General features: G+C 38.0%; 1 protein-coding gene across 8 annotated transcripts in view; it reads right to left on the bottom strand.

The window, feature by feature from the left end:
• Positions 1 to 14049, bottom strand: part of BCAS3 (BCAS3 microtubule associated cell migration factor) — a 576338-nt gene that overhangs the window by 543016 nt on the left and 19273 nt on the right. For all 8 annotated transcript variants that reach the window (XM_082603192.1, XM_082603193.1, XM_082603194.1 and 5 more), the window contains exon 5: positions 12200 to 12306. In XM_082603192.1, coding sequence (XP_082459318.1) covers positions 12200 to 12306 — 107 coding nt within the window. The remainder of the gene's footprint in view (positions 1 to 12199; positions 12307 to 14049) is intronic.

Below are 14049 nucleotides of genomic sequence, written 5' to 3'. Positions count from 1 at the left end.
GTAGATGGAGGCCACAGATGTGGCAACTACAATGTACAGAACAGCCCCCCATAACAAAGAGTCATCTGGTCCAAAACGCCAATAATGGCAAGAATGAGCCACAAACATATATAATTTGTATTTGCATACCTTCATGCATTATAATTTTAGTTAATTTCTTATTTAAAATAGTATTAGCCTTTTAAAACAATTATTTATTAATTTTGTTATCACTTCTGATACTTCACATCAAGCTGACCAATACTCTTTAAACCAGAAACGTACACATAAAGAAAGAAGATAAAAAGCAAAGGCATAAATGAGAACCGTGTGATCAATGCACACTCCATCTAGCTGCAAATAACCCCTAGGCCAGAGCTGAAGAATATTCATATGTGGTCAATCGAAAAAAAAAATGGGACTTAGGTCTCAAGATTAATCATTGTGTCTGCAGATGAAAATCTGAGCTCATATCCTATGAATCCATCTAGATAAAGTTCAAAATGGGCAAAACGACCATAATTTATGGTGTTAAAAATCAATGTGGGGGCGTGGGATGAATTGGGAGATTGGGATTGACATGTACACACTAATATGTATAAAATAGATAACTAATGAGAATCTGCTGTATAAAAAATAAATAAATAAAATTTAAAAAAGAATCAACGTAGGGAGTTCCCTGATGGTCCAGTGGTTAAGACTCTGTGCTGGGCCTCCCTGGTGGCGCAGTGGTTGAGAGTCCGCCTGCCGATGCAGGGGATACGGGTTCGTGCCCCGGTCTGGGAGGATCCCATATACCGCGGAGCGGCTGGGCCCGTGAGCCATGGCCGCTGGGCCTGCGCATCCGGAGCCTGTGCTCCGCAACGGGAGAGGCCACAACAGTGAGAGGCCCGCATACCGCAAAAAAAAAAAAAAAAAAAAAAAAAAAAAGACTCTGTGCTTCTGATGCAGGGGACACCAGTTCAATCCCTGGTCGGGAACTAAGATCCCACATGCTGCTCAGCACAGCGAAAAAAAAAAGAAAAACAATATAGTAGGTCAATTATATCTAAATAAAACTGGAAAAGACAAACTACAAAATTTTTTGAAAAATCAATGTAAATGTCTATTTCCTGGTTTTGATATTGTACTACAAGTCACATAAGATGTCACCTCTGGGGGACACTGGGGGAAGTGTACCCTGAACTCTAATATTCTGCAACTTCCCATGAGTCTATAATTATTTCAAAATTAAAAGGTTTTAAAAATCAATTTGAAAAGAGACCAAAAAACAAAAAAGAAAGAGCAAAAACACAGAGCTGGCAAGAATTACATGCTCATATTTGGTGAGGAAAGAATGGTCCTTTCAGGAAATGGTGCTGAATTAATTAGTTTTTTTTTCTTTTTTTAATTCAAAAAAGCCTTTACCCGTATGTCATACCATACACCAAAAATTTCAAAAGGATTATAAACCTAAAGATAATAACAACAACCTTCTAACAGAAAACACAGGAGAATATCTTCATGGCCTTAGAGTAAACAAGGATACAAAAAGCATGAAGAATAGAGTAAACCAGGCTTCCATGGTGGTGCAGTGGTTAAGAATCTGCCTGCCAATGCAGGGGACACGAGTGTGAGCCCTGGTTGGGGAAGATCCCACATGCTGCAGAGCACATAAGCCCGTGCGCCACAACTACTGAGCCTGCGCTCTAGAGCCCGTGAGTCACAACTACTGAGCCCGCGCACCACAGCTACTGAAACCTGCGCATCTAGAGAACTCCACAAGAGAAGCCGCTGCAATGAGAAGCCCACGCACCACAACGAAGAGTATCCCCTGCTCGCCGCAACCAGAGAAAGCCCGCGCACAGCAACGAAGACCCAACGCGGCCACAAAAAAAAAAAAAAAAAGAATAGAGTAAACCACTTAAAATCTGATCTGGATTTCTTTCACCAAAAGACAATATTTAATAAAGTGAAAATGTAAGAAAACCTATAAAGAAGACTCTTAGGACAAATGATGAAACCAGAAAAGGGACTGTGGATTACAAAATAGTATTGTATCAAATTTAAATGTCCTGGTTTTGATAATAGTGCTATGGTTGTAAAAGATAATGTGCTTATTCCCAGGAAATATATACTGAATTATTTATGGAAAAGGGGGGGGGTTATAAATTCTCCTACTTATAAATGGTTCCGAAAATAATCTTCACAGAAAAAAAAAAAATGAGAGAGTGATAAAGCAAAAGGGGCAAAATGTCCTTCATTGGTAAATCTGGGTAATGAGTAACAGGAGTTCCTTGTACTAGTTATAAAATTTTCTGAAAGTTTAAAATTATTGCAAAATAAAAGCATCTTTAAAACCCCACAATGAGATACCAACACATACACAAAAAAATGATTAAAATTAGTAAGACTGACAATACTAAGAGCTAATGAAAATGTGGAACAAATGAAACTTTCATACATTGCTGGTAGGAGTACATACTGGTAAAACCACTTTGGAAAACTGGTTGGCAATATCTACTAAAGTTAAACATACACCTACACTATGACACAGCAAATCCATTCCTAGGTCTATATCCAAGAGAAATGGGTACAGCATATATCCACCAAGGAGCACTTACAAGAACATCAGAGCAGCTTTATCCATAATGCTCAAAAAGTAGAACCAACAAAAATGTCTATCAGGTGTATAACGAACTTTTAAAAATGCATTGTGGGTCTTCCCTGGTGGTCCAGTGGTTGGAGTCCACCCTCCAACACAGGGGACGTGGCTTCAATCCCTGGTCAAGGAACTAGGATCCTACATGCCGGGGACAGCTGGGTCTGCGCACCTCAACTACTGAGCCTGCGTGCTCTGGAGCCCGAGCGCCACAACTCGAGAGAAGCCTGAGTGCCACAACGAAGAGCCTGCGTGCCACAACCAAGACCCGACACAGCCAAATAAATAAATAAATAAATTTTTAAAAAATAAATAAAATAAAATGCATTGTATTCATGATGAGATAGTATACAGCAAAAATGAGAACAAATTACTTCTACGTACGATAACATGAAAGAATCTCATAGTCACACTGTTGAGAGAAAGAAGCCAGACACAAAAGAATAGATTGGGTTATCTATGTCCCCCCATCCCCCCCTTTTTTTAAGTTCAAGAATAGAAAAAGCTAATCTCTGGTGATAGAAGTCAGAATAGTGGTTACGTGGAGGTATGAGGACAGTATTGACAGGAAAGTGGCATGAGAGACTCCTGAGTTGCTGGAAATGTTCTGTCTTAATCTGAGTGGTGCCCAGAAGGTTACATACACATATAAAAATTCAGTCTGCACACTTACGATCTGTGCACTTTATGATATTTAACATATGCAGTAACATTTATAAGAAAAGAAAAAGCTGTCTTCCACACACTCATAAGTCAGCTTGTGTCCAAAGAATATCTTCCATTTTAGAGTGGAAAAACATCAAAAATACTTCAAACAAGAAAAATACCAATTTATAATAATAAATTTCAAACTCACTTTTCAAATCAACAAAAGTCATATAAAGCCACTATTTAAACATTGGAAAGACCAAACTTCAGATACAAGACTTCTCTAAAGTGACACCTTAAGAAACATACACTACAAAAAAATTTTGCCTCTACTAATATGAATGGATTCCACAAGTTACTTCAATATTATTCTTCATTTCTGCTTCTATTCACTCCATGACACCCAAAGATCTTTCATTGCCAGGTGACTAAAGAGCCATCCATTACTTCTCTTTCCAATAATAAGACACTGGACCAAAAAAAATAAGACTACTCTCAACAAAGGCAATTTTTTGATTTGGGTCCATATTCAAACTTTCTCTGCTTGCCAGTTACCCAAATCACTGACTTTATATTGTTCCCAAATGAAACCCATAAAAATTGTTTCCTGGCTAGCAATCTTGACATGGCAAGGTCTGTTGGCACCCAACTTCTAACAAATAATAAACTAATTGGAATTCACCTCAAATATGTCCTTGCATGTTTTCTCTAAAGTTTTTTTGTGTAAAGGCAACACAAAAAGTGTAAAAGCTACACTAAAAGCTTTAGGGCAAATCTTTCAAGGGAACAGCTATACTTTTCTTAGCTCAATGTGTTAGCGACACCTAGTGTTATTTCTTTGCAGTATATTCAAAAGCTCCAAGAAAACACTTCAAATCTTAACTTACTGAACCTAAAAATACACTGTTTCATACAATGCAACTCTCATCTCCTAGGTGCTGTAAGGAATACATTTTCAAGATTTGTTTAAGATATTAAGCATTTCAAAAGAGGATGAGAAAGCTAAGTAGCCATTTAACAGCAAAAAAATATGGAAAAATTTCAGGACTTTTTACAAAGGTACTATCTTGAAAATTTTTAATGGCAACACTTTATTATTTAAACTATACAGTGCAATTTTGCCTTATAAAATTTTCAACATAATGTAAGTCTAATTCTAATAATCAAATTCTATTTCTTCTAAAACTATGCCATCTTACATACCAGGCAGCACCAGCCCCAAATCAAGATCTTGGAAACATCTTTGATTCTTCTCTTCTAAATGTTTTATCAGTTACCAATACAACTAACTCAGTTCAGGCTCTCAACATCTCCCAAGTAGACAATGTGAAACTGACAGGCCTCAGCCGACAAGAGGAGCTCAGACAGCTGGGACTTGTGAGGCTCGGGCTCCGTGCCCGCATCCAACAACAGGAACAGCGACAACCATCAACGGCCTTAGTTACTCCACGGCATGTGGGATCTTCCTGGACCAGGGCTCAAACCCGTATCCCCTGAATTGGCAGGCGAATTCTTAACCACTGTGCCACCAGGGAAGTGAAAATGACTCCTAACTAGCCTCATATCCTTTTATTTTCTCCTTTACTCTCTATTCATTCCAAAGCCACTGCAAAACCAACCTTTATTAAATATGGATTTTGGAATGTACCTCTGTTACTCAAAGATTCTTAATGAATTCATACTGGCTGAAAAATTAATAAATCCAAATCCTCATCCTGCAATTCAAATCTCCTCCCTGAAACTTCTATATCTCATTGCATGTCCACGGAGAGCTTACAACCACTAAAATGAATATTAATGATCATAGAGATGTTACTTGTGCTAAATGAAATAATATATGACGGCACAATGTCTAAAACACACTCATTGTCACGAACAACTTCTCCAACTGGTTGCCTGCTGATACTGCTTGTCAAACCATGTTATGAAGGCTCAATTACTTTTTTTTTTTTAATTTCCATTCTGGCACAAACAGATACATCTGTAAATTACAAACACAGGTTTGGATGATGCGCAACTGGCAAACAGCTATAGGTTTCCAAAAGCTTACTCTCAACTTCTGTACTTATCTTGTTGCAAACAGTAACAAACATTTCACTAACTATCAACAGTTCATAGACCAGCAACAGTCCATAGTCCACAAACTCACTGTCTTTCCACCCAAATCTGCTCCTTATCACTCCCTATTTTTTTAAATAAATTTATTTATTTTATTTATTTATTTTTGACTGCTTTGGGTCTTCGTTGCTTCCTCTAGTTGCAGCGAGTGGGGCCTACTCTTTGTTGTGGTGCGCAGTCTCCTCACTGTGGTGGTTTTTCTTGTTGCAGAGCACGGGCTTTAGGCGTGCGGGCTTCAGTAGTTGTGGCGCGTGGGCTCAGTAGCTGTCACACCCTATTTTTATAAGAGGCATCACTGTCTACCTCTGTTCAAAGTTCTCCACTGGCTTCTACAACTCAATTTTTTTTAAAGGCAAAAAACTGTACAGATAATCCCTAAAAGATATTCAAATGGCCAACAAATATATGAAAAAGCATTCAACATTATTAGTCATCAGGGAAATGCTAACTAAAACCACAAGGTATCACCCACCAGAATGGCTAAAATTAAAAAGATGGGACTTCCCTGGTGGTCCAGTGGCTAAGACTCCACGCTCCCAATGCAGGGGGCTCGGGTTCAATCCTTGGTCAGGGAACTAGATCCCACATGCCACAACTAAGAGTTCGCATGCCGCAACTAAAAAAAAAAAAAATTAAAATGATGGACACAACACCAAATGTTGGCAAGGATATAGTACAACTCATACAATGTTGGGGGAAATGTAAAACGATACAACTACTTTGGAAAAAAGGTTTGGAAGTCTGTTATAAAACTAACTATATTCCTACCCTATGAAGCAACAATTCCACTTGTAGATATTTACCTAAGAGAAATAAATGCATATGTTTACAAAAAGACTTACAGAAGAATCTTCACAGCAGCTTCATTCATAACAGGCAAAAGCTATTAATAGGCCAGCTATCCCTCATGAAGAGAAGGGATAAACTATGTTATATTCATATATTGGAATACTATTCAGCAATTAAAAGGGACAATCAGCAAGAGTGAATCTCAGAAACATTATGCTGAGAGAAAGGAGACTTACACAAAAAGAGTCCATACTGTATAATAGTACAGAAAGTTCTAAAACAGGCAAAACTAATCTACGATGGAAAAAAAAATAACAGCGGGTGTTTCATGGATGGGATGGAGGAAAAATTGAGAATAGGCATGAAGGAGATGTCTTGAGTGATAATCAAGATCTACTGTATATCTTGACAGAGATTTGGGTTGCCATGCACTTGTCAAAGTTCAGGAAATTTACATATTAAGATTTGTATATTTAATTGTGTGTAAATTTTACAATAAAAAACTAATCAAATACTGAACTTCAGTTAATGCAAAAGTAGTTAGGGTAAAGTATGCTGACGTTTGCAATTCACTTTGAAATGCATCCAATAAGATCTACAGATGGAGACAAAGTAAGTATAGTAAAAATTTTCATGGTATAACCTAGGTGGTGGGCATAGGTGTTTTCCCTGCGAAACTTCTGAAGTTCTTCCAATGGTACAAAGCTCATTTTGTAAGCTTTACCTTACAAAACTGTAGCCCACCACCGCCTCTGAGACACCATCTAGCATTCTTCACCTGCCCACTGAGCTCCACCAAACTGCCTCCTTGCTATTCTTAAATATAGGAAACATAATCCGGACTTCCCTGGTGGCTCAGTGGTTAAGAATCCGCCTGCCAATGCAGGGGACACGGGTTCAAGCCCTGGTCCGGGAAGATCCCACAGACCGTGCAGCAACTAAGCCCATGTGCCACAACTAATGAGCCTGAGCTCTAGAGCCCGTGAGCCACAACTACTGAAGTCCGTGTACAACAACTACTGAGCCCACACACCCTAGAGCCCGTGCTCCGCAACAAAAGAAGCCACCGCAATGAGAAGCCCACACACCGCAACGAAGAGTAGCCCCCACTCGCCACAACTAGAGAAAGCCTGCGCACAGCAACAAAGACCCAAAACTAAACAAAATTTTAAAAATAACAACAACATAATCCTATGAGAGAGTACTGCCTTTGAATGCCCCTCCCTCAAATACCTATAAGTATCACTCCTCCACACTTCTGCTCACGGGGTCTTTGAGAGAGGCTTTCCAAGACCACCTCATATAATATAGCAACCCACAACAATATCAACCACCACACCTTAACACTTGGTAACTTGTTTATTATCAAAGCATGGTACATGTTTATTATCATCTTCCCCACCCTCCAACCCACCTACCTAGAATGGAAATTCCATAAGAATAATGGTTTTGTTTTGCTCATTGTTGTTTTCCCAGCACCTTGAACAGGGTCTGACATATAAAAGGCAATCAATAAATCTTCGCTGAGTGAATGAATTAATAAATGAATGAGGCGAGAATAAATGGCATGGCTTTACAAGAATGCAATTTGGTAAATCTATCAAGAGTTTTAGTATATTTTCTTTTATTGATCTCTCCAAATTACATGATCATAAAGATATTTATCTCAATATTCTTTAAGAAGAAAAAACCTTAAGAAATCTAAATCAATGTCCCACTATAGAGAAAAGAACATTTCTACCTCAGAGCCTCTGACTTCACTACTTGCTGTTCCAATCTTACTGTGGCTAAATCTTAATTAACTTTTATGCCACTTCCTTATTATAATCTCCTATTATTTTCTTCATATTACAATTTGTCTATTAATTTATTTTTATTTAAATCAATTTCTCCTACTAGCTCCATTCAAGCAAAGGCCATGTCTATTTTGCTCAATATATGTACTTTATCCAAGAATTGTAATGAATAAATGAACAATTTTTACGTTCTCACAGTTCATGGCACCAAGTCAATCTATGTGTAAAACTGGCCGAAAAAAAAAATTAAGAGTGTAAGCAAGAGAGGGTTGGAGGAAGGCGCAAGAGGGAGGAGATATGGGGATATACGTTTATGTATAGCTGATTCACTTTGCTATACAGCAGAAACTAACACACCATTGTAAAGGAATTATACTCCAATAAAGATGTTAAAAAAAAAGAGAGAGAATGTAAGCAAGATATTTTAAAATAACTGAAGTCCCCACCAGGGACTTCCCTGCTCGTCCAGTGGTTAAAATTCCTCGCTCCCAGTGCAGGGGGCCCAGGTTCGATCCCTGGTCTGGGAACTAGATCCCACATGCCGCAACTAAGAGCCCACATGCCGCAACTAAAGATCCTGCATGTGGCAGCGAAGATCCCGTGTGCTGCAACTAAGACCTGGCACAGCCAAATAAATAAATAAATAAATATTTTTTAAATAAATAAAATAAATGCAAAGATAACGAGAGCTAAAAGAACTATGGGAGTTAAGAAAGGAAGAATATACAACTTCTGTTTTTTTCATATGACTCCCATAAAATTATTCCGTCTTTAGTCCATGCACATGTATAACTTTGATTTTTTTTTTAATTAAGAATTTTAAGCAAGAGAGCCTATATTTACATTACCAAAAAGAGGCAATGTCACTGTTAGGCACAGGTGGGAAAAGGGGCTATTTATCCAGAATATCAACATCACAAATAATCATTCTTTCTTATGTTGCATCAGATGTGTTGAAAGAAGGCGCCTGACAGCTTGGGAAAGCTATGAAAGCTGGTGTTTTCCTGCAGCCATCTCATATACAAAGTGGTAGTGATTGGGCAGCAGAGAAATTACTTCTGCACGGTTCTGCTTCTTAGCTAACTCCACTTAACTATATTCCTAGATATCATCTAAGCTTTGTTCATATTTGTGCACTTACATAAATAGACAACTTTTTTACATGTTTAGCCAGGATGTTTATTTTCTTAATCTGAGACTCACAGGTGGGACAGTTACATAAAATCAACAGAAAGGAACCCTGTGCACAAACTTGAAGAAAAAACTGAGCTGTAGTAGTTTGGACAGGGCTTGATTTCTGCCCACCCGCACTTACTGAAAAGCAAATACAATTTATGATCTGCGAAGATCCCTAAGAGCCAGGATTATTTCTAGGTTGACCAACATAAGCTCCCCAGTGTCTAGCACATGGTAACACTTAAATGATTACTGAATAACTGACTAGTGATAAACAAGTTTCAGAAGGGTTTAGTTAGAGTAATGGGTAACAGTCACACTAGTCTATAAAAATGAATATATGAAGGTACTTCATAACCTATTACAATGAAAACTAAAACTAAGGTGCCATACTACTTGCATGGCATATCTTCTGCTATCACATAGGGGAAATAGAGCCCTTAGATCCTGGGCTTTGAATCTGAAGTCAGAACTGGGTTTGAATTCCAATTCCACCTCTTATAAGTAGTGTGACCTTACCACCTGTAAAATAGGATAACTTCTCCCTCACAGTATACAACACATGAGATAACATGTATATAAAGTTCTCTCAACATAGTAAGAGCTCAATCAGTGCAACAAAAGGAGCTTATTTGTCCAAACTGCCTTTTAATTCTTGAACCAGTCCTCACAGGGCTATACTACTACAATAGTAAACAACTGTCAGGGACTTCCCTGGGGGTCCAGTGGTTAAGAATCCACCTTCCAATGCAGGGAACTCAGGTTCGATCCTTAGTCAGGGAACTAAGATCCCACATGCCATGGGGCAACTAAGCCTGCATGCTATGGAGCCCACACACCACAACTAGAGAGAAGACGGCGAGTCGCAACGAAAGATCCCACATGCCACAATGAAGATCCCACATGCCACAACTAAGACCCAATGCAGCCAAATAAATAAACAAATAAATAAAAACAACGGTTAGTCAATGAAAATTCCATGAAGAAAAGATTATTTAAATCTCTCAAAATACAATCTGGGCATAAGAATTACTGTAAAGAAGTAATTTCCTCATAAGACCTTTACGTTACTCAGAACCAGACACAAATTAACTATTAAAAGTGATACCTCTAATTATAACCAAAGCAAGTGGGTAGCCTGAGTACCACCAAAGAAATGTGCTCAATCCAGTCAACATCCCTAATCCCACAAGGCCCAACCTTGTTAAAGCTCTAGCTCCCTCTTTGCCTTCAAGTCTGCCAACAGTGTAAAGAAGCAAAATGTAGTCTCTATTAATAAGAAAAGGTTACATTTACAAAATCCTCTCCTCTTGAACACAACCTAGAAATATTTCTCTTGGTAGGAAAAAGCAAGCAAACAAAGATTGCCACGTTTTAAGTCCTTTGTCTATGCCTTTGGCGTGATACTTAAATTACAAACAACATTGCAGGGCCTTGAAAAAATGTCAACTACACATCCGCAAAGGTAAAAAACGAGGACACTCATTCCATGACATACCAACAGGATTCTTCTATCTCTGCAAAATAAAGCCAATCCTTAAAAGTAAGAAATATAAAACCTAAAATCCTAAATACCTAATAATATGATATATAATTATTATAAGATTAGATGGAAGACCAAAGTTCATTTTAAGTGATTTATCAAAGAATAAACAATATTTTTACTTAGAATATTAAAGAATTATGCAGTTCAATGTATTCATTACTTAATAATCTTTTAGCCAAATTCTGCACTCAGGAACATCCTGAATTTCATTAAATTTGAGGTAATATATGTTTGCTTATAAATCCTTTAAGAAGTAACCCTAATATGCAAAAGAACCAAAAAGAAAGAGAAAAAAATTCTAGCTGAACCACCCACTAACAAGAGGCTTCAAACAATGTGGTAAATGCAACTATTAAAGGCACAAATTAAAATTCTGTTGGCTCCAGCTGCAAAAAAAAAAACACACAATAAAGGGTCCACCCGCCAACTCCCCCCCGACCCCAAAATCTGCAGGAGAGACATGATATCTAGGCCATGCCAAAGAGCAGAATATAACTAAGTACACGCCGAAGTATGCAGTCCCTACTACACTTCACTGAGCTGTGATCCTACCAAGCCTCTTCCTCTTTTAGTACATTTTATTTTTGGTCATCCCAGAGAGGAACATGTAGGATTGAAGAGGGAAACTGGGAATATAATTTGGCAATTTAAAACATTTATTAAAATTATGACTTATCCTATATAGATACACAGACACAAAATAACCTTTGTTCAAATTCATGTATTACATCACTGTTTCTAATACCAGAAAGGGGCGGGGTGGGAATTTAAGTTTTTCCAATAAAAGGAAACAAGTTACGTAAATTAACGAAAATCCAAAAAACAGAATTATAAGCAGTTATAAATTCCATAGAGAAGCTCTCTGAGTACTGATTTGTAAGTAAAAAACAGCAAGGTACAGACTGAGCTGTATAATATGTTCCCTTCTGTTAAGGAAGGGCAGGATGGGAGAATTATATGTATATATGCTTTTATTAGCATAAAATATAGCTATAAGGAAAAGAAACATAACTAGAAATCCTAGAAAACTAGAAACTGCTCAAGATAAGGGAAATTGGGGACAGTAGTGGTAGAGAGTTTTGTTACCCACTTATACCTCCTGAATTTTGTACCATGTGAATGTTTTAACTGATTCAAAACATTTTTTTTGAATGATCACTATTTTTTTTTAAAGCCTTCTGTAAGCCTCTTTACTCTTCTGTAAAAATGCAGGAAAAGATAATAATAACACCAACTACGCAGAGTTACTATGATAAGAAATTAGATCTTCCATGTAAAGTGATTCCCACAATTGCTGGCCCACTTTACAAATCATTTACAACATCTTTAATTTCCCATTTTCCCCTTAGCCCTTGGGCCTAGTATGGGGTTCCACACACAGCAGTCTCTTAGCAATTGCTTGCAAAATAAATGGATGAAACCTTAGAGAAAATATCGCCAGGTTTCACACCAGCTAGCATGCTGAAAAGTATTATATTTCAGGGATTTAACCATCTTCATACTTACAGGGATGCTCCAGACCTGCATTCCATCACTGTAGCCAATCATAATCAGCAAAGGTGGCTCATTCCCTGTGCTATGTATTTCATGAAATTCCAGGTTTCTTGATGTATCTACATTAGAATTAAGTAACAAAGGAGCAAATTAAAAAGACAACCCTCAGAATGGGAGAAAATATTTGCAAATGAAACAACAGACAAAGGATTAATATCCAAAATATACAAACAGCTCATGGAGCTCAATATCAAAAAAACAAAAAAATCCAATTAAAAAATGAGCAGAAGACCTAAATAGATATTTCACCAAGGAAGACATACAGATGGCCAAGAGGCACATGAGAAGATGCTCAACATCACTAATTATTAGAGAAATGCAAATCAAAACTACAATGAGGTATGACCTCACACCGGTCAGAATGGCTATTATCAAAAAATCTAGAAACAATAAATGCTGGAGAGGGTGTGGAGAAAAGGGAACCCTCCTGCACTGCTGGTGGGAATGTAAACTGATACAACCACTATGGAAAACAGTATGGAGGTTCCTTAAAAAACTAAAAATAGAACTACCATATGACCCAGAAATCCCACTACTGGGCATACACCCTGAGAAAACCATAATTCAAAAAGAGTCATGTACCACAGTGTTCACTGCAGCACTATTTACAATAGCCAGGACATGGAACCAACCTAAATGTCCATAGACAGATGAATGGATATAGAAGATGTGGCACATATATACAGTGGAATATTACTCAGCCATAAAAAGAAACAAAACTGAGTTATTGGTAGTGAGCTGGATGGACCTAGAGTCTGTCATACAGAGTGAAATAAGTCAGAGAGAGAAAAACAAATACCATATGCTAACACATATATATGGAATCTTAAAAAAAATGGTACTGATGAACCTAGTTGAAGGGCAGAATAAAGATGCAGACATAGAGAATGGACTTGAGGACATGGGGTGGGAGAGTGAAGCTGAGGCAAAGTAGGAGTAGCACTGACATATATCCACTACCAAATGTAAAATAGATAGCTAGTGGGAAACAGCAGCATAGCACAGGGAGATCAGCTCGGTGCTTTGCGATGACCTAGAGGGGTGGGATAGGGAGGGTGGGAGGGAGGCTCAAGAGGGAGGGGATATGGGGACATATGTATGCATATGGCTGATTCACTTTGGTGTACAACAGAAACTAACACAGCATCATGAAGCAATTATACTCCAATAAAGATCTATTAAAAAAAAAAAGACAATGCCAATCAGCAAAAACAAGTACACTTCTTTAATGTTATTGGCGTTAACAATTGTTTAAGTTGTTTTTCAGTAAGAAGTTCTGAAGTGTTTGGAAGACATTTACAGGAAAGCAAACAGGAAGCTGAAATCACAAAACTAGTATTTTTTTTAACAGTACCTATAATGATCAGCACAAGTAATTACCAGCACAACTCTTTCCGTAGAGTACAAGTACCAAGTACCACCCCACTACACACACAGAGTAGACTACAGAACTATCAGTTACAGCAGCACCCAGTAGGAAAGCAGGGCCAGGTAAAACACAGAAGGGGAAGTGCCCAGCGGAAGCACACAACATAAACTGTGTGGGTGCACAGGTTGCATCTGGACACTCTGAGAAATAATCGGCAGAGGACAGGGAAGAGCACGATGCGGAGAGGGTTTTGCAAACAGCTAGAGGTCTTGTATAAGTAGGTAGACACAAGAGTCTGTGAAATTTAGTACTGTTAATGTTCCTCAGTTTCCTCACCTGTAAAATGAAGGTAATCATACTCATACCTCAAAGGACTGTTGTAAGAGTTAAATGGGATAATATAAAAAGCATTTAGAATAGTATCAGGCCTAAG

This window comes from Mesoplodon mirus (assembly GCF_964341445.2).
Source record: "Mesoplodon mirus genome assembly, chromosome: 18".
NCBI lineage: Eukaryota > Metazoa > Chordata > Mammalia > Artiodactyla > Ziphiidae > Mesoplodon > Mesoplodon mirus.
This window is presented reverse-complemented; position numbering and strand designations above follow the sequence as displayed.